We start from the raw sequence: 26,266 nt of genomic DNA on the forward strand, positions 1-26,266 counted from the left end.
GCAAATTGGTTTATAAATTATACACACAGATTCCTGAGTTAACTGAGTAATAAATTGAGTTCAATTCCAGCTGCAGCCAGTTCTTGTAAGTATTTACTGAACTCAGCTTGTCATAGTTTCTTCTTATATTCAGTATATACATCCCAATTCCCTAGCTTGACTTATTCCTCCCGTGAAATTTTTTTTAATATATATTTTTATTGATTTATTACAGAGAGGAAGAGAGTTAGAAAAATCGATCAGCTGCCTCCTGCACACCCCCCTACTGGGTATGTGCCCACAATCAAGGTACATGCCCTTGACTGGAATCAAACCTGGTACCCTTCAGTCCACAGGCCGACACTCTATCCCAGCCGTGGGCAAACTACGGCCCGCGGGCCGGATCCAGCCCGTTTGAAATGAATAAAACTATTGAAAAAAAAGACCGTACCCTTTTATGTAATGATGTTTACTTTGAATTTATATTAGTTCACACAAACACTCCATCCATGCTTTTGTTCCGGCCCTCCGGTCCAGTTTAAGAACCCATTGTGGCCCTCGAGTCAAAAAGTTTGCCCACCCCTGCTCTATCCACTGAGCCACACCCGGTTAGGGCCATGAATTTTTTTTCTTGCTTTACTTCAAGTACAGCACTTGTGGTTTTTGCTTCTATTTTGTTGAACTGGAGAGACTCCTGGGATTCCTTTTTAACTAAAAGAAGTTATTTCCAATCAACACTTCAACAAATAAGTTATTTTCTTATTTCGTGGATTCTCTCCCAATCAAGTCCGTTCAGTGAGGAATCCAGGCGGAACCCCACCTGCCGGCCAGCATAGGGGACAGGCAGCGGTCAGTGGGCACTTGCCGCTTCTGTGCCGCCAAAGGAGGCAGCGCCAGACACTGCGGGCGGCCCGGGGCGTGGAGGCCGGGACGCACCTGCCGACAGCGGATCACCCAGAAAGGCAACCCGGCGGGCTCTCAGCAGTGACGCGAGGGAAACTCCCAACTCCCACTCGTCCCCACCTCTCCCTCCACCACCGGCCGCCGGAGCCGCACACCGGAAATGAAACCAGAGGCAGCGCCACGTCGAAGGCGTGGGTGACGTCAGCGCGCTACGTCAGGTGCCGTCCTTCCGGCGATGGGCGGTCCCGGGGCCGGGCGCGGAGGCGGCGCGGAGGCGGGGCCTGGGTCTGGTGGAGGATTTGGTGGGTAGGTGGGTTCAGACCGAGGGAGCTACGGGTCGGCGTTGGGCTCACTGGGCTCGAAACAAAGGACTCTGCGGACGGGGCTCGGCGCGGCGCCTTCGGACCGGCAGCCGAGCGTCCGATCGACGCTCCCGGGCCACCCCGTGCCGTGTCGGCGCCGTCCCGGCCGCTTCCCCCGAGCACTCCCCGCCCGCGCCGCGGAGGGGCCCCGCGCAGCGGCACCTGCTGCTGAGGGACCCCGCGGCCGGCCCAGGTGCCCATGATGGGGCTGCTCTTCGCCAAACTGTGGAGCCTCTTCTCTAACCAAGGTGAGAGGATGCAGCTGCGCCACGGCCCGGGCCCGCGGCGGAGGGGTGCCGCCGGAGGGACCGCAGGCCGGGCTGTCGGCGGACAGACGTTCTGGGACGCGGAGAAGTGACTTCGGGAGCGGGTAGACACTCGGTCTTCAGGCTGGGAGAAGGGGCGGGGGAGACCTGGTGTGGGGGGGACCTGGGGAGTCCGAAAGGGAGGCGTTCTGTGCCCCGGAATCCAAACTAGGGATTTTGGGGTATTAGTGAAGCTCAGCGGGAAACACCTACTGGCGCCTGGAGGCATGTAGGGTGGGTGCCTTTTATGTTTCTCATTAGACATCCCAAGTCTTGCCCCAGGATAAGTGTCTGCCCTGAAACTGATGGACTTTTTTTTTTAAACTAGTGCTGCTTTGTTTTCGACCTGCTCGTTAAGCCAGTGCGCCTCCCGCTCTCTCTAATGCCGCCTACCCTCCCGGACTCGGGCACGAGTCGTCCTTTTCAGATCCGCGGCTTTCTGGAAAACTTCCGCCCAAACCCTTTCTTCCTCTCCCAGACGTTAGGAAAGCAAAGGCTGTGGCGCTAGGTAGGGTTTTGCGTGTCTGTATTACTCTAGCCCTGGTTATGAGACGCCCTGACGTTGCAAGTCCAAAGGGCCAACAAGTTGTAAAACCTGTTCTGAGTCAGAGAAAGAAATGGGATGTCTTCTGAAAAGGGAAAATACCCAAACAACAACAAAAGAGAGAGGCGACAATCGGTAAAGTTTTAGGTATTCTTTTAAATATGTTTCTTAGTAGTTGAAACTGGTTTTTCAATACAACTAGTTTCACTTCGAATTTAATACCTGGACATAATAAAAAAAAAAAAACTGTTTTAGGATGATACCAATATGTTACTGTTAATGTGGTATCTTTTATCTGGATTTAAGAAGCGAAGACAGTGAAGTGGTTTTAGTTCACTTGTTCCGCAGATTGATAAGAACACTAAAATAATCCTTTTCAAGGTTATAACTATATATGCATATACATATGTAGGCATATTCAACTACCACACCTTTTGTTGTTGTTGTTCATCTTCACCCAAGGATATTTTTCCATTGATTTTTAGAGAGAATAGAAGAGAGAGGGAAAGACAGAGAGAAACATCGATGTGTTACATGGATTGGTTGCCTCCAAGGCCCAGGCCGGGAAGGTGCCTGCAAGCCAGGTACATGCCCTTGATCTGGAATCGAATCCAGGACCCTTTGGTCTGAAGGCGGAGGCTCTATCCACTGAGCCAAACCAGCTAAGGCCAATTACCACACTTTTCAAGTGATTTTAAAGTGGCCAGAGTTTAACACCTTACGAATATTATCCATACATAAATTTAATGTATTATTTTTTCAGCAGTTTATATTTTCTAATCCTTGTTACATAAATTCGCTACTCTATAAAGCAGTATTTTAAGACATGCTGAAAAGTATAAAGATCCATATAATAATCACTTGCTTATTTTTCCTGTAGTTTAAGAAATAAAACGTTACCTAAGTCGTCGTTTCTCCTTGGTAATCTGTCCTATTCCTCTTTCTCCCCTTCTATTTTATTGCTGCTCTTTATCAGGTTTTTGTTGTTGTTTTGTTTCAATCTTCCTTAATCAGATTAAAAGGGACTGGAGAAGATAAAGGGAAAATTTGGGAGATGGTGAAAAGTATGCATAGGCTGCTTTTATAGTCATATAACTGTTCAGGTCTCCTAAATCCTCATTACTACTTAGACTTTAACTTTCCTGCTGTATATTTAGTACTAGTAGTTTTTCTGTCATTTTATTCTCATTCATTCATGGGCATAGGGCATAAATCAGTCTTTTGAGTTAAACTTAGGAGATACAAAGATTTAAAGACAAACAGGAAAGGCACAGTTCCTTGCTCTCATAGTGCTCAAACATCAGTACATAACAGAAAGAAGTGGGGGGAAAATAAAATGCGATAAATTATTAACTGATATGTATAAAAGTGTGGTGATGGTGCCAAAAGAAAATGATTAATTTTTCTAATGTGGTTCCTGGAAGACTACAGGAAAAGGTATAGTTGGACTTTAATAATAAGTAGAAGTTTATAACTAAGGCATGTTAGGCAGACTGAGTAGAAGGGGCATGTTATTTTAGGCAGAAGGACTAATAATATGCAATGGGAGAGGAATTAAATAGTTTGGTACATGGAAGGAAGCTGAAAATAGTTTAGTTTGGCTGTATTTTAGTGTGCCTGTGGGGGAGTTAGAGGAGATGAGGTTGGAAAGGTAGCCAGGGGAACCAGGTCACAGAGGGCCTTGTATGTTGACTAAGACTTTATACAGAGCAAGCCATGGGGTCAGTTAAAGAGTTTAGTCATGGTATGTTATTTTGAAGCAAGGGTTTGCTACTTTAGTAGTCTTGTATTTTTACTTTCTTTTTTCACTTTATAAAGATGCAACCATTCTTTTCTTAAGTCTTTATTGTTGAGAGTATTACAGATGTCCCCCCATTGCCCCTCTCCTCTTGATTCCTGCCTGGCCCCAGTCCTTCACCACCCTATTGTCTGTGTCCGTAATGCGTATATGCAGTACAAGTTGGTTGGTGGGTCCCTTCCTGCCCCCTCCCCCTTCCCTCTGACATTCACCAGCCTGTTCCATGCCTCTGGTTTTACTTTCTATATTGACAGAATTAATGGCAACCTCAGCATTTTCCATTTTAACCACTATAACACATCTAATCCAGAGATACTCAAATCACTCAATCTTGGTTGTGTATTAGAATAATATGCCTCAGACCAATTCAATCAGAATGGGGTGGGGTGGTCTGGGCATCAGTGCCAAGATAATTCAGATGTACAGCCAGAGTTGAGAACTACTTATCTTAAACGCTCCTTTCCCGTATCTTGTATTATTTGCCTCACTTCCATCTTTTTTCCTTGTAACATTTTAGAGCACTCAGCATCTTTTCATAAATTTGATACCTTTCTGGGAGTAAGCATACTAAAGCATGTGTTGTTTAAGTAAAGCTATTACAAAGTACACAATTTAAGGTACAAGACACACTTATCAATGAGCACTGATAGCCAGCTTTTTATGACATTGTTATTGTTTCTGACTGCTCAGATCTGGTGTCTTTCATTTCTCTCTTTATTGTGCTCTTAATTCTGGATTTTTTGCTGGTTTCAAACAAATGACACTTAACCGTACCATCTATTTGCTCCTTGTTTACTGGAACACTCTTTTCCCTTACTTCAAATGGTTCAGATTTCTGACCAAATGTCACTCCTGAGAGAGGCCATCCCTAACCACTCTTCCCATCCCAACACTCATTCTCTATTTTTTGGACTAATGTTTTGTTCTACCTGTAATCATGTTTGTTTACTTGTTTATCTGTTTCTCTCAATAGACATAACTGCTAAAGGAATGAACTTTGAGATATGAAATTGAACAAATCATTTGTCTTATTATGGTAGAAGAGAAATTAGTACCTTTATGACCTTTTCCTTCATTCCAGTGTAGTTTTTTGTTTAATCCACACTGTCTTTTCAATGTTGGAACTGAAGTTTTGTTACTGCTGAGCCACTATATGCCATATCGTTTTCATTTTTTCTACAACTTTTCCCCCCTAGAATAAATAATTACATCTCATTGCTTTAGTTTATTTGTACATTTGAATAAGTCGTTTCATGTTATTCAAAAACTCTCCATAGAAGTTTTCCCACATTGCACCTATCAGATGATTTATCCTTCCCCACACCCACAGTATTCCTTTCTGCTCCAAACTGCACTTCTTTCCCTCTGGGCCTGGTACATAGTTGTTCTAGACATGTCTTTGCTATCATTCTAGGAATTCACTTTTTTTGGAACTTGTGTCCTTCTTGCTTTGCCCCTATTTTCATGAAGCACATCCTTCAGAAATTTCCTGCAATGCTATCCAAAGTGATAATTTTTTTGCAATTTCAAATGCCTGAAAATGTATTGGTCTGTCCTCACTTTTTACTTATACTTGGGCTGAATATATAATTCTGAATTGTAAAACATTTCTTTCAGAATCTTGAGGGTATTGATTTGTCATTGTCCTCCAGTTTTCAGTGCTGTTGAGAAGACAAGTATCATTTTCTTTCTTTCTTTATTGATTAAAGTATTACATGTGTCCTTATCCCCCCATTCGCTCCCCCCCCCCCCCCCCCCGCAAGCCTCCCTCGCTCATGCCCTCACCCCCCTGGTGTCTGTGTCCATTGGTTATGCTTACATGCATGCATACAAGTCCTTTGGTTGATCTCTCCCCCTTAACCCTAACCCTCCCCTACCTTCCCTAAGGTTTGAGCATCTGATCGATGCTTCTCTGTCTCTGGATCTGTTTTGGTTCATCAGTTTATGTTGTTCATTATATTCCACAAATGAGTGAGATCGTGAGATATTTATCTTTCTCTGACTGACTGATTTTGCTTAGCATAATGCTCTCCAGGACCATCCATGTTGTTGCAAATGGTAGGAGTTCTTTCCCTTTTACAGAAGCGTAGTGTTCGAATCATTGTGTAGATGTACCACCGTTTTTTAATCCACTCATCTGCTGGTGGGCACTTAGGCTGTTTCCAAATCTTAGCTATGGTGAATTGTGCTGCTATGAACATAGGGTGCATATATCCTTTCTGATTAGTGTTTCTATTTTCTTGGGATATATTCCTAGAAGTGGGATCATTGGGTCAAATGGCAGTTCCATTTTTCGTTTTTTGAGGAAACTTCATACTGTTTTCCACAGTGGCTGCACCAGTCTACATTGCCACCAGCAGTGCACGAGGGTTCCTTTTTCTCCGAATCCTCTCCAGCATTTGTCATTTGTTGATTTGTTGATGGTAGCCTTTTTGACAGGTGTGAGATGGTATCTCATTACAAGTATCATTCTTACTCTGATTTTTTCTATCTAGTAGATTTTAGAATTTTCTGCTTATCTCTGGTATTTTATTTTTTTTCCAGAGGGGAAGGGAGAGAGAGAGCGAGATAGAAACATCAGTGATGAGAGAGAATCACTGACTGGTTGCCTCACACACACCCTGACTGGGTGTGGAACCCACAATCCCAGCATGTGCCCTGACCAGGAATCAAACCATGACCTCCTGGTTCATAGGTCGATGCTTAACCACTGAACCACGCTGGCCCGGCTCTGGTATTTTTAAATTTAAAAGAAGTGTACCTTGATATTTTTGTTTGTGTATTGCGATGGGCCTTCTGGACCTTTTCAATATAAAGTTACCTTTTTTGGTTCTAGAAATTTTTATTTGCTTTGGATTTATCTTATGGAACTAAATTGATTATCAAGTATTCTTTTCAATCCTACTGCACCTCTTTTTGTATGAGTTCTACTGTTTCTTTGAACTTTTCTTCTGTTCTTTAATTTTCTTTTTTTATTTTATATTACCCTTTTATATTGGAAGCTTTCCCCATAGATCTTTGGTAATTCCATTGCATGAATATAGCAGTTTGTTTATTCATTTGTATTATGATGGGTTGTAATATTATGAACACCCTTAAGACTTTTTGTAGACATGTTTTTATTTCTCTTGGGTGAATATCTAGAAGAAGAATTTTTAAGTCATTGGGTAGATATATGATTATTTTTATGAGAAACCATTAGATTGTTTTCCAAAGTGGTTAAACCATTTTTATATTCTTACTAGAAGTCCAGTGTGCGAAATCGTGCAGCCCCGCCATCCCGCGTGCACCTCGCTGTGCTCATAGCCCCACCCACCTGCGCTGGTCTTTGGTCATTATGGCGTTAGGGCCACAGGCCGTTTATAATATAGAACAGCAATGTTTGAGACTTCTACTTGTTCCACAGCCTTACCAACATTTGGTGTCGCCAGTCTTTTTAATTTTAGCTATTCTGTTGGATGTGTAGTTGTATCTCATTTTGGTTTTAAACTGCATTTCTCTGTTGACGATTGGGAATTAAGCACTTATTCAGGTGCTTATTGCCGTTTTGTATATATTTCTTTGTGGAATGTTGAAATATTTTGCCCATTTAAAAAATTTTTGTCTAAAAAATTATATATAATTACTTATATATATTCTGGAACTGAGTCCTTTGTCAATTACATGTTTTGTGACTATTTTATGCAGTCTGTGGCTTCCCTATTCATTTTCTTTAATGGGGATTTCTCCTCTGGAAAATTTTAATTTTGGTATAGTCTTAATTTCTCATTTTTTTTTCTAATGGATATTGTTGTCTGTGTCCTGTTTCTTTCATCTAGAACAGTGGTTCTCAACCTTCCTAATGCCATGACCCTTTAATACAGTTCCTCATGTTGTGGTAACCCCCAACCATAAAATTTTGTTGCTACTTCATAACTGTAATTTTGCTACTGTTATGAATCGCAATGTAAATATCTGATATGCAGGATGTATTTTCACTGTTACAAATTGGACATAAAGCATAGTGCTTAATCACAAAAACAATATGTAATTATATATGTGTTTTCCGATGGTCTTAGGTGACCCCTGTGAAAGGGTTGTTTAACCCCCAAAGAGGTCGCGACCCACAGGTTGAGAACCGCTGATCTAGAAGCTTTAGCTTTTATATGCTTACTGGAGGCTCAGTGCATGAAATTCATGCACTGGTGAGGGCGGGGTTTGAGGCAGGAACCCACCCTTGGAGCATGGACCCACTGAATCCTGGGTCGCTTTGCCAAGGGCTGCGCCCTCCCCAGCTGTTTCCTGTGTGGCCTGAGGGAAGAACCCACCCTCGGAGCACCCAGCAGCAGTCAGTCCTGGGTTGCTGAGGTGGAGGCCACAGTGTGGTAGAACTCTGGATCTGGCCCAACAGGGGGCATGGCCAACCTTCAAATCAGACCCTGATAGTAGAAAGGAGGGAGCCCCATTCCTCACAGAATCCACTGTTGGATAGCTTGCTGTCAGTGGCCTGCCAGCCAGGAACCCCATTCTCCTGAACCCCGGGCCCTGACAAGAGTGAGGAGGGAGTGCCTTTCTTCACAGAATCAACAGGTGGCCAGTTTGATGCTCTATCCACTGAGCCAAACTGGTTAGGGCAATTAATTCCCTCTTAATGTGCACAAATTTCATGCACTGAGCTACTAGTATTTTATAATAAAACGAGCAGGGGAACAAATGCTAGCTTTTAATTATGTTTACTAAAACAAATTACTTAATTTCATAAGACCTCCATTTCCTTTTTTATACATTTCCAGCACACAAATTGTGCACAGTAGGTCGCCTGCTGCTTCCATGGGAGCCGGGAGGTGGAGGGGGGGATAGAAAGGTACTCCATGCATCTCCTGGTGACTGGTCGCACACACAGCCCCACCCACCTGCACATGCCTCGCTGTGCACGCAGCTCTGCCCACCAGGCGCGCCTGCTGCGCACGTAGTCTCCTGATGATCAGTCGTTACGTGTGAGGGCATGATGACTATTTGTATATTAGCCTTTTATTATATAGGATAAGCAAGGTGACCCAGTGTTAACCAGAAAGGTGAGCTGAAGATCCCCCTTCCCTCCCCCAGGGTCGTGCCTCGATGCCGAAGAATGAGCTCCGAGGACCAGAAGATTTAATCAAAAGTGTGAAAAATTTATTACAAGCGGATTCAGACTCCCCAAATAATGGGTTGCTAGCAAAGGAAGTCATTCTAGGAGTATACATGTTCTACAGGCTTGCTCCATATATACCTGTGTCACCACGTGATTGATTCTGTCATTGTTCTTGCCCAGCCACAGACCTGAACTTTCTCTGTTTCTATGTGTATGTACACCTTGTTGCTGCAGGCCCTCCTTTGGTTTCCCATACTTCCTCGTCTGTGTCCAAAAACATGGTTGGTTTCTGTGATTAGTCTTGCTCAAACTGCCATGTCTGCCCCTGTCTATGTTCTACCTGCCTTTGTTTCCCGCCAGACCACTGCCCTATCTGCCTACTTTTCAAGCTAACTTCTTTCACCGGGTTAGCAGTTTTGTGTGTTTTTGGAGAATTGTACTTCTCACGGGTGCTGATGAGGTGGGAGAGAAAGAATAGACCTCAAGTTCTGTAGTCTGTTCCAAGTTAAAATATTTTATTTTATTTTATATACATACAAACATATATATATATATATATATGTGTATATGTATATGTATATATGTATACACACACACACACATATACCTGATATGCAAAGTGTCCCTTTGGGAGTTGGATTGCTCACTATAACATGCACTGACCATCAGGGTGGTGCAGAATGAAGGAAGGCCCCGGCCAGCAGCTGGGGAAGGGAGGTCCTGGGCGGCAGCTGCTAGGGACCCTACCTGTGCGTGAATTTCGTGCACTGGGCCTCTAGTATTTTATAATCAGTATAATATTGAACAGTTAGTTTTTTTGTTTTTGTTTTTTTAATGGCTAATTTTCCTCTGAAGAGCTAGACTTCCTTAGATCCAGGCCTCAGGTCTCAGATGGTGACACCACATTCTCTGAAAATTTTCTAAAATTTTGCAATAATTCAGACTCATTTTCATTATATCCAATATACCAAATTTGCTAAGTCACCAAGTTGGGTGACAGTGACTTAGAGCAAGAAGGTAAATTTTCTATAATTCTGTTTGCAAGATTTATTCTAAATAAAGGATTTAGTATCGTCCATGCGTAGTTTGCCCTATTTAAGGTTAATTGGGATTGAGTCTAACAAATAAATAATTTTGTTTTTTTGGAGAGTAGTTTGAAGATTTAGAAATAAATACATGTTGAAGATCAGTTGAAGTTGTAAAAGTATACAATTTTCTCACAGCTTTAGATATTTAAATTCTAGTGAAATGGAAATCTCTACTACCTGCTCTGTAAGTAAAAATGATGTTAAACTTCTAATGTTTATCTGATTGACGTTTAGCTTACCTCTAGACTAGGCTTCCCTTTCATGCCTTCAGGACCCCCATGGTCCCCTGATGCTAGGCAGGTGGTTTCCAGCTGTCACCAAAATTTAGACTGCTTGGTGCTGGGTGGTGGGATTGTTGCTCCACTGATAAGAATGCCCTTGTTCTTATACTATAAAGGAGAAAGATGGAGCACTCCAAGATTGGCTCCACTAGAAATTAGAGACTACAAACTGAGAAAGTCAGAAAAGGAGAATTAGGAGTTATAATATGCAAGCAAGTTTTGTTTTGTTTTACAAAGCATCTTCTACCATAGTGATAATAGCCCTTCCAGAGAATCATGTCATTTGCCCTGCAATATTATGTTGTCACAGCAGACAAGTCATTAGAAGATACAAAGATGGTTTATCACCTAAGAACTTGTCTGTAAATTATGGCCCCACGCTTTGATGCAATATTAACATTTTAGAGTGGAAATATGACCTGCTATTTGATTAGATATAAAATGAGAATTTTGACATTCATGAAAGGTTAACAAGAGGAGCGGGGTTCTGATATGAACTGTGTCATATCATTGGCTTTAGATCATTGTGGTTCTTATGGCAGCTTCCTTACATACCCTGTTGAGGAGTAGCTTTTGAAACATTCTCCCCTGGGGAAGAATAATCTTTAAGTATTCTGTATAGGTTAAAATATCGCTTAACAGAATAATTAAATTGGGCGTAAAAACTACTTATGAATGAAGTTACTGTTTAGTGCAGAAGGAGGAGAATGAAGAGGTTTTTGTTGTACACAGAACCAAAACAGTATCTGCTCAAAAGAGTTGTAAAATCCAGTTGGAAAAAAAAAGTTAAAGATTAAGTAATTGTGTATTTATCTGTAGATTAATGGAGGGAATGGAAAACTGGTTAAGGGTATGTGTGTCTTATTAGCAATAGGAAACTTTTCAAATTTACATTTTAAATTGAGCTTTGAAGTAAATGGAAAAAAAATCTTGGTGCATGAAGGTGGGAAAACTTCCAGGTGTAAAAACAACTTGAGAAAAAGTTAATTTGATTAGTAGAGATGGCAGGCAGGTGTGTATGAAACACTTAATAAAAAACAAAACACACATTTTATTTTTTTAAATATATTTTATTGATTTTTTACAGAGAGGAAGGTAGAGGGATAGAGAGTTAGAAACATCGATGAGAGAGAAACATTGATCAGCTGCCTCCTGCACATCTCCCACTGGGGATGTGCCCGCAACCCTGGTACATGCCCTTGACCGGAATCGAACCTGGGACCCTTCAGTCCGCAGGCTGATGCTCTATCCACTGAGCCAAACCGGTTTCGGCTTTTTTTTTTTTTTTTTTAAATATATTTTATATTTTAAGTTATAATATTTTGTCAAGACTAGTACTGGGTTTTATCACCCCAAACTCAATATAAGTGACCAGGTTCTCCTGTCCTCCCTGCTTTCCTATCTCCAACATTTCTTTGTAAGAGAGCTAGGTAAAGAATATAATAGATTGTATCACTTAAGGCAAGTAGTCTTGGCATCATAAGTAAGTTCTCTTTTCTTTTCCGTTTTTTAACAGTCTTAAAATATCCAGTGCATGATTCTCATTCGAGAGCTAATAATCATTGTTGAAAGCATGTAATTGTAGTATGCAGCAGTGTTAAATGTTTTTCGTTTGCTTTCTCTCTGCAGAGCACAAAGTGATTATAGTGGGACTGGACAATGCAGGGAAAACTACCATTCTTTATCAGTTGTAAGTATGAGTGTATATTTAAATAGTTTCATTATTTTATTTATTGGAACTAATTTGTATAATTAATAAGGATAAGGTATCATAATGGAAAAACTTGAACATATGTTTTTGTATTTTACTGAACACAAAATTTATGAAAAAATGCCTGTTTGGTGTGGCCAATGATTGAGCTATGAACCCAGAGGTCAGAGTTTGATCCCCAGTCAGGGCACATGCCTGGGTTGCTGGCTTGATCCCCAGTATGGGGTGTGCTGGAGGCAACCAGTTGATGGTTCTCATCATTGATGTTTTAATCTCTTCCCCTCCCTTCCTCACTCTGATATCAACAAAAACATATTTTAAAAATTAAAAAACTCTATGCTTATAAAAGCCTTCACAAACTTATTTTCTGCCCTTGAAAGAAAGAATTAATATAAAATTAGGATAAGTAAAGCACATATTATAGTGCTAGAGTGAGGTGATAAAGTGCATTTCATTAATTTATTCTCACAATGAGGTTTATGTAAATAGATTGTTATCTCTAGGAAGTTATTGCTACTTTCCTAATAACTCTTGAAATGTTTATCGTAGCCAGTCTTGTCAAATCAAAAGAAATGAAGATTGCCCCTGAAAATATTGCTTTAGTAGCTTTGCAACAGGAAGAAGCTTGAGACTTTCAGAGAAGTACATTAATACTTTAAGGGAATTTTAACAGCACATCAGTCCACTTGTCAAAGTATATACCATTATCCTTTTATTGCCAATGAAATGGTCCGTGTTAAGCAATGAAAATGGCTCTGTGTCTGAAGAATTTTAACAAGTGGTTATAAAAAACACAGTGCACCATTGTGTGGCTCTTGTGTCTTCCCACCTCATCTTAAATATATCAGCTGACAGTTCTCCAGAAATACTTCACTTGAGCAGTGCTTAACATATTTTTCAGCTACTTTGCTAAAAAGTTTCTAAGTTATGGCTATTGTTTTAAGTTGAGTAGCTACTTGTTATTTTTTGTTTTTTTTTTTTTAATATCCTATATAATAAAAGCCTAATATGCAAATTGTCCCCTTGACCGGGAGTTAGACTAGGAGGCAGGGGTGGCTGGCCAACCACCCATGGCTCCTCCCTCCAACCGGCCCCGCCGGACAAAGGGAGGCCCCGGCCAACAGCCAGCACCCACTAGGGACCCTGCCTGTGCACAAATTTCATGCACTGGGCCTCTAGTCAAATATAAACATTTCAGAAACCTGTCACTATTGTTGAAATAATTTTGTGCACAGCTCCAAAAATATATATAATACCCAGAAGGGATTAGCATGTTTCTTCCAATACAACACTGGCATGTTAGAGGCAAATTTATCTTTGTTGAATAAATTAATGTAGCTTAACAAATGATAATACATGTGATATGAGTATCTCTATACTAAATATATTTAGAATTAATTTTAATTAAAGTTTTCATTTGCCCATTGCCTTATCTTTTTAAGACTATAATTGAGCCCTAACCAGTTTGGCTCAGTGGATAGAGCATCGGCCTGCAGACTGAAAGGTCCCAGATTTGATTCCGGTCAAGGGCATGTACCTTGGTTGCGGGCACATCTCCAATAAGAGGTGTGCAGGAGATGGCTGATTGATGTTTCTCTTTCATCGATATTTCTACCTCTCTATCTCTCTCCCTTCCTCTGTGTGAAAAATCAATAAAATATTTTTTTAAAAAAGACGATAATTGAGGTTAATAGGCCTGAACTAATATTTATGTCTGAGCCAAGTCTCAGTTTTCTCACATAGACAGTCTTCAAAATTATAAGTAGCCTACTATTCCAGGGATGCTACACTGTAAGTATTGGTGTCCCAGTCACCTAGAAACTTGCTCTTCCAGGATGGAGCATTGGTTCTGCTCTGACTGATAACAGGACATGGTGGTATTAAAAGTTTGGCCACAGAAATGCAACCTCACACCACAGAGTTCCCTTCTATCCAGATCAAGCCCGTAGTTTATTCCATTAACAAAAGAACAGTTTTCTTTTGTAGTTATTCTTTGTCTAGATATTTGTTTGCACAAATGTTCTTTAAGGTTCTATTTTTGATGCATGTAATTACCATCATTGGTGCAAATAAGGAAGATTGATTCCTGTTAAATACAGAGATTAAAAGTTGCTTCAGATTCTCAAAATATACAAAAGAGCTTTTATGGTGTCTATCTTTCAACAGCTTAATGAATGAAGTGGTTCATACATCTCCAACCATAGGAAGCAATGTTGAAGAAATAGTTGTGAAGAACACTCATTTTCTTATGTGGGACATTGGTGGTCAAGAGTCACTGCGGTCATCCTGGAACACGTATTACTCAAACACAGAGGTATACTAGAGTTACTACTAAAGTAAATTTAATGAAAAGAACCAGAGAGTAAACCCAGAAAATAGATAGGCTATACATAAGTCATATTGACAATTGCCTTTTTTAGTAAGGAATTTGGGGTTTCAAATAAAAGAGAAAGAGCAATGGGAGCTTTTACTAGATGGGTACTTACTGGTGTGCAGGCTCCCAGTTTATCCTCACCTTAATACTGTAGTATCTCCATTGTTGGAGAAATTGGACATGAGGATAAATTATGTATATCTTTCCCAAGATCTCAGCTTTATTAGAGGAGTAATAAAATGCTTTGAGCATAATTTAATACAGATTTTCAAATAATATCATTTGAACATTCAAAATATTGCTGTGATTATATTGTAATTTTTTTGTAATGGATTTGCAGGCCAGACCCCAGACTTCTGTCACTTATTCGTTATTTTATAATTTCATAGCCAACCTAGGGAACAAATTTAGAATATCTTCTATTTCTGTTTTTATTTTTTCTTAGAAGCAGATTTAAAAAATAATAAAATATAGATGCAATGCTGTCGAGAAAGGCTTATCTTTGAGAATATTAATATACCATTACATGCATAATTTTTCTTTACAGAGGTACAACAAGCAAATTATTTTTTCTAAAATGAAGCCTTTTAAGTTGAGTGGGGTTTTTTGTGGAGGGTGGAAGGGATGCAAAGACTTTTTGGTGAATAATTTGCCTTTTTAAATAAAAACATGTATTCCTTTAGATTTATATTGATAGCATATGTATATGTGTGTATATATTCTAGTGCCATGTATGACTGATAAAACCAGTATGGCACAATGTAGATATTTAGCAGTTGTGGTAGCACTTAATTTTTTTTCTTTGCAAGGGAGGATAGGTTGGTAAGCAAATATTATGCTCATAAGTTAGCTTAATATATTTATTTCTACAGTAAAATAACTTTTGTTGGAAAGTAAGAGAAAAACAACATTTTAGCATTATGACTGTTTAAGCAGCATAGCTGTTGGTACTTTTTCAAAGCTCACAGTTAACTGCAGCTGTAAAAAGAGCAGGTGAAAATGATTCTTGCTGATCCACACACTTTTGTAGAATTAGAAAAGTGTAGTTACTGAAATTGCTGAAAATTGACTTAGCATGCGTCCAGAAAGACATACATTACTGCTGACACCATTTGCATGAAATGATATTTTAATCATTTCTACAAGAATAGCAAAATTACTACAAAGAACCATCGGCCTTTATTGCAGCACACCTGTATAACACATAGCATTTGCAATCTTAGATTCTAGGTAAGGATCTTATTATCTTTGTAGTAGTGTTCTGATGGCTTTGTTCACCCTTGTCATCTTCTTAAATTCTTTATGTTGAGGAGTCATCCAAAAGATGAAATGACTCATTTATAATACAAGGAGTTACAGTTGATGACTAATTTCTGATATCTTACTCTCATTAACTTACAGAATTATTTCCATTCTAACTTGGCCTTGGTTCTTACATTTATCTCTTCTATTTTATTTTTTTTTATCCCTTTCTAAGCCTTTCTCAGTTTATATTCAGATTACCCTAGTTGTCTCTTTCCCTAATTTTACAGTCATCTGAATAATCTGATTCTACCCTTTTTGTCTTGATTTATTTTGCATCACTTTCTCTACTATAATCCTTAACACCATTTAATCTCATTTCTTAACTGTTCCTTCTACATAAGATGCTCAGTTTAGGAGTTCTTTCTCATTATATCTCCTTATTTTTCTTATCAAAGATGTTTTTATTTTTAATGTGTGTGAGACCTTCCTTTTCTTATATACAGTTACCAACAGTTTTTTCCAATATCCTTTGCTCTCTTTAATTTCACCTGCATCATCTTTAGCATATTAACACCTAAGTAACACATTTTTCTTGTGCTTTTATTGTTGATATTGTTATGTAAAAAATGCTTCATTCATTATTTTTTAATGTTTCTCTTTCAAACTAGTTTGTGTACTTCTTTCAAATGGACAGAAGACTGTATAAACGTAATTATTGCTTGCCTAAATGAGAGGTTGTAGAGTACTTTTAAGGTTTAGCAAACGTTATTTTACTTATTGTGATTTTCTTAAAATTACTTTTTATTACTTGGTTTTAAAAATAAATCTTAGTATTACAGAATATTATGTATTCAAATATCACTTTAAAAAAATAAAATTGGGCATGGTTTGTATTTGATGAAGTTACAAGTTATTTTGTGCTGCTCAATGTAATTCCATGTAACATAAACCCTTTATGACGAAAAAGTAGTACAGTGTTTTATAGTAAGATGATGCCATGTGAAGAAAGTACTTCTATCACTTGAAAATAGTTTTGTAGAAAACGTCAACAACCCATTCAGTTTTCTTTCTTTTTAATTGTCTTCTAGTTCATCATTCTTGTTGTTGATAGCATTGACAGGGAACGACTAGCTATTACAAAAGAAGAATTATACAGAATGTTGGCTCATGAGGTAAGTTTTGAAAGCAAACATAAATAATGGAGTAAGGTATCTCTATACTGATTTTGCATTTTACAAATATTAATATGCTCCGGTGTTGGTTATTTCATCATTAACAAAGCTGTATATATTAAATTAATAAAATTTTTCATTACTTTTTCAAACTTAAAAAAAATCCAGCATGTTAATTTTTAGATTAATGTTATTGGAAAGATTTTTCAAAGTTGAAACTACCGATGTATGCCTTAAAAAGCTGATAGATCAAAGCAGGAAAGGGGAAAACTTAAGTGTTTAAAATCCCAAGAGTTTCCTGGTTGGTGGTGTTCAGTGGATTGAGCATAATCCCATGGACCAAGACGTCCCCTTTTCGATTCTGGTCAGGGAACATGCCTGTGTTGCAGGTTTCATCGCCAACAGGGGGCATGCAGGAGGCAGCCATTTGATATGTCTCTCTCGTTTTTATCTCTTTCCCTCTCCCTTCCTCTCTATCTAAAAAGCAATAAAAATATTTTTTAAAAATAAAATAATAAAATTCTGGGAGTTTATAAGAACTGAAAATTCTTTAGTGAATAATTTGAGATCCCTTCATTATGAATATTTCAAATATACAAAAAAACTTCAATAATAAAACACATTCATGCTTCCATCACTCAACATAAGATAGTAAATATCTTTTGAGACTTCTCCAATTTGATTTTCTTCCTTTCTCAAGGAAACCAAAAAGAATTCCACTGTGGTGAAATAGTGATTATCATCCCTATGAATATTTTTATACTTTTATAAAAATACTAGAGGCCTGGTGCACGAAATTCATGCATGGAGGGGGGAGTTCCTCAGCCCAGCTTGCACCCTCTCCAATCTGGGACCCCCTGGGGGTCATCCCTCTCACAATACAGGACCTCTGGCTCCTAACCACTTGCCTACCTGCCTGCCTGATCACCTCTAACCACCTCTGCCTGATACCCCTAACTGCTTCCCTGCCAGCCTGATCACCCCTAAGGGCCTCTGCCTGTCGGTCTAATCACCCCCTTCAGCGGTTCTCAACCTGTGAGTCGCCAACAATGAAAATACATCCTGCATGTCAGGTATTTACATTATGATTCATAACAGTAGCAAAATTACAGTTATGAAGTAGCAACGAAAATAAAATTTTATGGTTGGGGTCACCACAACATGAGGAACTGTATTAAAGGGTTGTGGCATTAGGAAGGTTGAGAACCACTGCAACTGCTCCCCTGCCAGCCTGATCGCCCTTAACTGCCCTCCCCTGCCGGCCTGATTGCCCCTAACTGCTCTCTGCTGCTGACCTGATCGCCCCGAACTGCCCTCAGCTGCTGGCCTAGTCACCCCTAACTGCCCTCCCCTGCAGGCCTGATTGCCCCTAACCACCTCTGTCTCAGCCCCCGCCACCATGGCTTTGTCCAGAAGGACATCTGGAAGATGTCTGGCCTAATTAGCATATTACCCTTTTATTAGTACAGATTTTTATATTTAAAAAATGTTTGTTTACCTGCCAATTGTACAGAATATTATGTGCCATCTTTATAAAACATGTAATGATTAATCTATCTTTATTAGACTGAATTATTAAATCGTGGTTATTTGAGATCTTTCCTTTTGTTTCCATAAAATTTTTAAGTTAAACATCTGTGTCTAGCCCTAGCTGGTTTGCCTCAGTGGATAGAGCTTCGGCTTGAAGACTGAAGGGTCCCGGGTTCGATTCTGGTCAAGGGCACATGCCCGAGTTGTGGGCTAGATCCCTGGTAAGGGGCATGCAGGAGGCAGCTGATCAGTGATTCTCTCTCATCATTGATGTTTCTATCTCTCTCTCTCTCTCTCTCCTCCCTTCCTCTCTGAAATCAACAAAAATACATTTTTTTTAAAAATCTGTGCCTAATCATTTTAAAGTAGAGGGGTTTCATTGTAACTGTCCAGTAGAGTACATTTTACCCTTGTGTTCATTAGTTTAATTTGAGTTGGGATATTTCAGGTATTAGAATATTTCATATTGATTGCAGGATTTAAGGAAGGCTGCAGTCCTTATCTTTGCAAATAAACAGGATATGAAAGGGTGTATGACAGCAGCTGAAATATCCAAATACCTCACCCTTAGTTCAATTAAGGACCACCCATGGCACATTCAGTCCTGCTGTGCTTTAACAGGAGAAGGGTAAGTGGTAATCAGAATGGGGCAGGTATGACTTCTTTCATTACTTTCCATTTTTTTATGTCAACTTGTTTTCTTCTTTGATCCTGCTTCATTTTGGTCCTTAACTAAAGATGGTTTTTATGTTATGTCTCAGGAAATAATTTTAGTCAATTACAGTTGTTAACATGTTAAGCGCCCAGCCTGTTTTGTCTTCTGAATGGAAAATACAGTGTCAGTCACCGGTGACTGGGCACTTAACGTATTAAATTACAGTTTCACAAAGTTAGTGACAAATTTTTTGTTAATACAAACAGAATGTTTTACCAAAAAAGTAATAAAGTTTTAAATTAAATTTTTGCAATCTAATTTTTAGTTATTGTTCATTTCATGGTTTTATCATTTACTTACTGGGAGAAAATTATAATATCCCTTGACTTAAAGAGGAAGCATCAAAGAAATTTCACATTTTCTGCAAAGGCGTAATTAAGCTTAAACTCCTAGCTTTCCACAAGAGTACATCCCCTTTATTATCAGGAGTCATTTTGGGATGCATATTTCTAAACAATAAACATTTGAAATAAATGCCATTACAGTATTTTCTTCCTTTTCTAAGAACTTGAGTTTGGATAAATAGGCCAAGGAGAACCCAGTGTGTTAAGCATGGATTACCCAGTTTATTTCCGGGATTTATTTATGCTCAAATTAACTTGACCTTCTTAGTTTTTTCATACTAGAAATACCTTGTAATATAATGCTACATGTAGACTTTTTTGACCTATACTTTTAAGATTGAGCTATAAGCCTCCATTCTTCAGAATTTAGGAGGGTAAGGTGAAGTACTGTTATCTTTCTATAGTGGTTGCAGTTTTAGTTCATCTTAAAGGAGGGGGGGGGTGAGGAGTATTTGCAATCTTGCTGAAAAACTGCCAAAGCTGCATCCTCTAGATGAGACTGAAGCTATTTCCCACATTACTCAACTGAGTAAGGTCATTTTAAGTGACTCTTCCACTTAAAATGTCCACTTATTTTAGTGTTACCCGAATATTGTCACTTAAGTGTATAAATAATTTTTATAGTACCAAGTATGCTTTCAATTTTTAAGTATAAACTTTTTCATTTTTTTTTCTTTGTTTGCTGGGGGCCAGGGGAGGGTTTAGAGATGCTTGCGATATGGTCCTTACCTACGTGACCCAAACTTGTTCATTTTGAAAATATTTTTCTCTTTTGTTTCAGGTTATGCCAAGGTCTAGAGTGGATGACCTCCAGAATTGGTGTGAGATAACTGTTTTGCTTGAAAGAGACTGCTCTATTTATTCTGTGACATGAACATTTTTTCCTAGTATCTTTGGCTGCTAAGGCAGCAGCATGTTTAATTTATAACAACACAAACCTCTATGAGCAACACTTGAATCAAGTGCAGCTGAACTGGAACGTGGAAGATTTTTTCTTAACTTTTTTTTAATGCACTAATCTTCAGTTGGATGAACACTAATGTATAACTGTGTTTTCAGCAACAGAATTTTTCTGACTGCTTATTCTAATTATTCAATGACTGCCTTGTAAGAAATGTTTGTCATATGTCTAATGTTTCCTGAAGTATTGTAATGACTTTAATGACCAAGTTCTCTCATTTCTTGACCACCCCTCCCCCACCAGATAATGACTGGTTTGACAAAGTATTAGATGAAATCATTGGGTACTGCTTGCAAACTTAACCAGCACTAAGTATTTGCTCCCTCTATAAACCACTTACTTTTTGGACAGAACTTATAGAGAAAGAAATCTGCCTAGAAGATATATGTGAGGAAGATTAAACATCATGAAAATTGACTTGAAATGAGTTAACTCCTCTACATCATTGAAAGTCATGGATGTAATAATTTTAAGTTACTATTAGCATGGAAATAATGTAGGCTATTATCTAAAAGAATTAAGTCCACATTTCTGCCTATAACATGGCATTTGTTTTGGTTAAAAACTAATCAAGGTAAAATATTTGTTTAAATACCCTTCTGTGGATAAACATGGTATTTTAAGAATGCGCATTATTCAATGCATATATAAATATTGGTAGTTATTAAAGCATACCAGCATTAATATTAAAACCAGCCACTTGGAATATATTTTATTATCAATTATCAACAACTTTATTATCAGCCTAAAGTTCAACTATTCCATTTGCAAGGGATATCCCATCTGCTTTGGGCAAAGCTAAAACAGAATATAAAGAGTTCATTTTATTTCTTAAAATTCGAAATTGTGTCTGTAATATTCTTACTACCACCAGCAGTATATTACTTAAAAAAACCATATGGCTTTTCTTAAATCTATCTGAGGTTGTAGTAATAAGCTTGAAACAATTTTCATCTTTATTGTTATGCCTCTTGCTCTAAAGTCTTTTGCTGGAGTATAGGAAAACTGCTAAATTTAATCCTAGCTTTTAGAATAGTATTATGAGACTCAAAGTTAATACACTAACAACTTATAAATTTAAAAAATAGGAAAAAAGTCATAACTATCAAAAGTCTGTTTATTTGATAATATTTAAAAGTTTTCAAGGCAGTTGTCTAATATGAACAGTAAATAATGCGTACCTTGAGGAGGACAGGTATGGTAATTTTAATCCTCTTTATCTTAAATGTATGATTTTGCTATAATGAAAGGGATAAAGTACATACTTAGAGAATAATAATACTTCATCTTTGCAGTATTTTTTTTTCATTTGGGTCAAAAATAGGATTCAGTGTCCTTAAGAATATGAAAATACCTATTCAAAAATGGTATTTTAATTCTATTTTTTTATTGTAAGTTGGTTTAAATTTTGCTGTTTTCAGGTATATTTGATTTATTCTATTTAGTCTAATTAATATGTAGTTGAATGTGGTAATAATTTTCTGATTTCTATTTAGTGGTAGCACACGCTAGAACTGAAAAATGGCTAGATGAAAGCTTTTTGGACTTTGGGAACTAGTTGTTATTAACATTGTTTTGAACCTTTTTCTTAGTGATTTCATAGCAGGTGGAGGATAAATTTTCTTTTTAATATAACCCATAATCAGGAACCTGAGAGAAGAGTAGACATATCAATATGGATGCTTTGTGGTGTGTATGTGGCAGTGAAACTAAGAGAGATTATGAAAATACTATTTACCCAAAGCACACTTACCAAATTTTTCTCTTGGTTATACAGTTTAGCTACAAATACTGAGTATAGTTCTCCTAACTCTGTCCTGAGAAAAAACATTAATACTCCTTGTTTATACTTTGAAATTTGTCTTATATCTAATAAGATTGGCTGGCTCAATTTTCACTTATCAAATTATATGCTTATTTTTTTTTTATATTACCATGTCAGCATTATATTGAAAGTGAACAACTACTAGTATAGATTCAAGTTTGCTATTTAATTTTTAAAATACAATTTATTTTATTTTCCGAATCCTTTTAAAAAACATTTTGTTTTGGATTAGAAATAATTTATGTTAGCTGTGTGTTGACAATGAAATGGCATTCAACTAGATTTTGTGCCGATTGGGAATTTAGAAACTAATGTAAGACTTTTTAAAAGTATATTATAGGTTCTAAATAGATATTTCCTGTTACAGTAATATAAAAACTGATTACCTTTTACTCCAAGAGAATGTTTTGACCCAAGCATGTATCTAATGCTAAAGCATTGATTCTGACATTCATTGTAAATTAACAAATTCTAGGATATTGTCTGATGAAAAATGTAAATTTGTGATTAGTGCCTATGTGCATATTTTAAGATGAGTTTTCAATTTTGTACTATACCTTTTCTTTGGAAATCAAGTTAGCAGCTAATTAACAGTGATATTATTGGAGTTTTTATCCTACCCATCAACCCCTCAATTGCCTAGCAAAGTTTCTAGTAGATAGTGGAAAGCAAGGGACCTACCAACATTAGTTTAGGGAGGTTATTGTACATTTTGTTTTTAATTTGAGTGTAAAGAAGAATGTTGTCTTTTAAATATGCTGTAACTAAAATGTAATTGCTGCCCTAACAAGTCCAAATATGGTACTTTTCTTAATTTCGAGCATGTTGTGTTCATATTTAGCCCCATCTCTCTTATTGAAACCTTTTTGAGAACTCTTTTAGAATTAACAGGCCCTTTTATATGGGGTTATACTGCATATTTTATATTGTTAGTGTAATTTAATTTTTTATAATCTGAAATAATATATATCTATAATCTATTGAAAAGCTCATTAAATACATAACTTTTGCTTTTAGGTTCTGTGTTAGTATGCTTAAAGGTCTAATTTTATTCTATGTTCATTGGAAGAAAGATAACAAATTCAAGTTTTAGTGTTAAAAATAATTTTTACACATGCATGACCCCTATAGCCATAGTCATTTTCATTAAGCATAAGTTAACTTTCATTATCTATAACATAAACAGAAAAAATACATTTCTTTTCCTATGGAAACAGTGAGTGATATAGGCAGCAGGCATACAGTATTTTCTGAAGAGTTATGGGGAGTCACAAAGCAAATAAAATTTTAAAGAAAATAAAATACTGAAGAAAAATTTTTGGTATGGTGAAAAGAAAAGGTACTGTTGTTATGCTTATAGAGATGGGTGAATTCCATTGACATTTATATTTGAAGACCAACTTCATGAGTCTGACTTTTCATCTGTGGCTTTGGATCCAAAACATTTCACATCCTTTATATTTTGTCAGGGTAAAGTCATTTCAAGATACAGTATGGTAAGGAAAGAAAAACAAAATGATATATAGCATGATAATCTGTATCTGGTAGAATATTTTGCTAGCTACCTAAAGGATGGATTTGAATCTTAGTTTGGCCATTACTTGTTTAGTTGACCTTCAGCAATTACTGTTTGTGCCCTCCCTATTGTTTTTCATATACTCAGGAACTTACGCTAGAACTCCAACATGTCTTTTGATTTTAAAATACTGAATCTTCATATACTACATTAAAATTGAAAAACCAAACAAAAAAAATACATGTAATGTGAAATTAAATTAATTTCGATCTATTATTTTATTCCCAACGTCTAATTTCATTTAATGTATGAATACAATCCAATAAGAAAATAAATTTCAACTAGTAACTGCTAATCAACTTAAATTGAGCTAATAACAATGCAAAAGAGAAAATAAGCCATATTGCTAAGAGCATGCTAGTAAGCTGCTTAGGAAACAACATATTCTGCTGGTAATACTCTCTTCTAGAAAATGCCTTGCTTTCTTGGCTTTTACTAATTAGAAGGGGTTAGTTTATTCAGAGTTTATTAGCCTCATGCCATCTCAAACTGCAGTTCTGTTTGACTTTCTAGCATTGAATGGATAGTGCAGCCAGAATGTCAATATTTTACAAACATTAAATTTATTTAGCATTACTGTGAAGACTGAAATCCAAAAGTCAGGTTCCCAAGAAGTATTTTTTAAGAGTACTAGGTGGCCAACACTAAATAGAGAAGGCCAATAATAAAAAAAAATAAATTCAACTACTTTATATTTAAGGTAGAAAAATTACTGTAGTCAGCAGACCTAAATTCAGCTTTAAATGTATATAGTTTGGGGAAATGTTAAATTTTGAGAGGTATAGAGGCATACCTAGAAACAAAAATCAAAACACTTGATAGTGAAGATAAACATGAGTAGAAAAATCTTTAAAAGGATATTAAGTAAATAGAAAATTTGAAAATTGAATCCCCCCCGCATGCGCGCCCTTTAAAACTAGGCTAGAAAGTACATTATGTTACTATAGAACTGGTTGGACCTATGTTATTTTTAATGTGGCCGAAGGATTGAAGACTGATCAGGTTTTTAGAATTTGGGAGTGTAGTCACATAGAGGCATCTTCTGCATTTTTAAAAATCAGTAATCTACATTTTCTCAGAAATAGTGAAATAAAATGTGTCGTGCATGTCTTTTGAAATAGAAAATAGTTCTAGAAGACTGGAAATCTTCTCTTGCACATACTTAGAAAATTTTAATTTGAAAATTACCTCATTTTCCAATCCATAATAAGGTGCTTTTGCTCAAGTTTGTGGGATGTTAAACCATTCCATAAATACCCCTTCACCCAAACTCTATTTGAAATATGCAAAATTCACAACTAAGGGATAGTATTCCTTGGAGATTTTGTTTTATTTTATTCTTGTTTACCACCAGCAGGGCTAGCCTGGCATAGCAGGTCCGAATATTGTCTTCATTAAAGCAAATGAGCAAGTTCTCAATATATAATTAGTTTAATATCAAGTAGGGAGAGAAAAAACCCTAAAATCTGATTATATTATACTGTGAATATATTTCCACTGGTGTTGGTAAGCTATCAAATGACTATCAGCTGATCTTGATTATGTATAATTTATTTACATATTTTGGACCTATTCATAAGATACTTTAATCATTTTAATCTTACGTTTTCCCTCAGGACATTCAGGAACTCTACAACCCCTATGTTCTCTTGGAGTAAACTGTTCAGTGTAAACTTTTAATTTTGATTTTTAAAAAAGTTTTAACTGTTACTTCATTAAGAGTGTGAAATAAAATTATGGTTATATTTTTTCCAATTATGTAATAGTTATAAATTTTACCCTTTTTATCTATTGCACAGAACATGGTTTAAAAAGGGAAAAATTAAAAGCAACAGCCTTGCTCTTGCATTCTAATCAGAATATAATTAATATAATCACATGTTGCCATCTTAACATAAAGTGGTGCTTTAGAGCATTAAGGAGGAAACAGCAGGCCCTGTATAATGTACTTTTGCTTCAGAATATAAAACTACTTTAAAGTGTCTATTTATATTTATGTTCATTTCTTAAGATTTAAGTACAAGCCGTTCTTCAAGCTTCAGGCTTTCTGTAAAAGCTGTAACAATATCTTAGCTATTACGCTTGGTCAAATAGAAGATCGTGTTAATAAGGCCAAAATTATGAATTGCAACTCTCTGTGGGTACCCTGATTGTACAGAGGGGAAAAAAATGTCTTTCACACCACAGCCTATGCTTAACCTCATCCAAGCAGCTGAAATGTGTGCTATTGATCCATTATATAAGCATTAATTTAAGAATTTTAAAAAAGCATTTAGATCATCACTTGAAAATGGTTCAAAGCATGTGCTTCTAATGTGGGTTATTTAAGACATGTTTTAAATGTTTAATAACTTCATGACTGTCATAAAAGGCTTCTTTGATGTGTTAAGTTTAGGTTGCTGCTACTCGTGAGTTTTTATGTCTGCAATTACATTATAATGAG

General features: G+C 37.2%; 1 protein-coding gene across 2 annotated transcripts; it reads left to right on the plus strand.

Moving 5' to 3' along the window:
- Positions 1-1,136: 1,136 nt before the first annotated feature.
- On the plus strand, positions 1,137-24,502 carry ARL5B (ADP ribosylation factor like GTPase 5B). 2 transcript variants are annotated; one of them, XM_059660558.1, is made up of 6 exons: positions 1,144-1,492; positions 12,000-12,060; positions 14,248-14,395; positions 16,789-16,872; positions 18,879-19,030; positions 20,243-24,502. In XM_059660558.1, exons 1-6 carry the CDS (start codon positions 1,444-1,446, stop codon positions 20,289-20,291), a joined length of 543 nt encoding a protein of 180 aa, XP_059516541.1. In that variant the 5' UTR covers positions 1,144-1,443; the 3' UTR covers positions 20,292-24,502. The 2 variants fall into 2 exon arrangements, with proteins under 2 accessions (XP_059516550.1, XP_059516541.1); XM_059660567.1 differs by lacking the exon at positions 18,879-19,030 and having other exon boundaries at positions 1,137-1,492.
- Positions 24,503-26,266: the final 1,764 nt, after the last annotated feature.

Source organism: Myotis daubentonii, chromosome 1 (assembly GCF_963259705.1).
Source record: "Myotis daubentonii chromosome 1, mMyoDau2.1, whole genome shotgun sequence".
Lineage (NCBI taxonomy): Eukaryota > Metazoa > Chordata > Mammalia > Chiroptera > Vespertilionidae > Myotis > Myotis daubentonii.

Coding starts and splice junctions, on each gene's coding strand:
- ARL5B (XM_059660558.1), top strand. CDS start 1,444: ATGATGGGGCTGCTCTTCGCCAAACTGTGGAGCCTCTTCTCTAACCAA. Junction 1,493..11,999: donor GAGCCTCTTCTCTAACCAAG/GTGAGAGGATGC, acceptor TTCTCTCTGCAG/AGCACAAAGTGATTATAGTG. Junction 12,061..14,247: donor ACTACCATTCTTTATCAGTT/GTAAGTATGAGT, acceptor ATCTTTCAACAG/CTTAATGAATGAAGTGGTTC.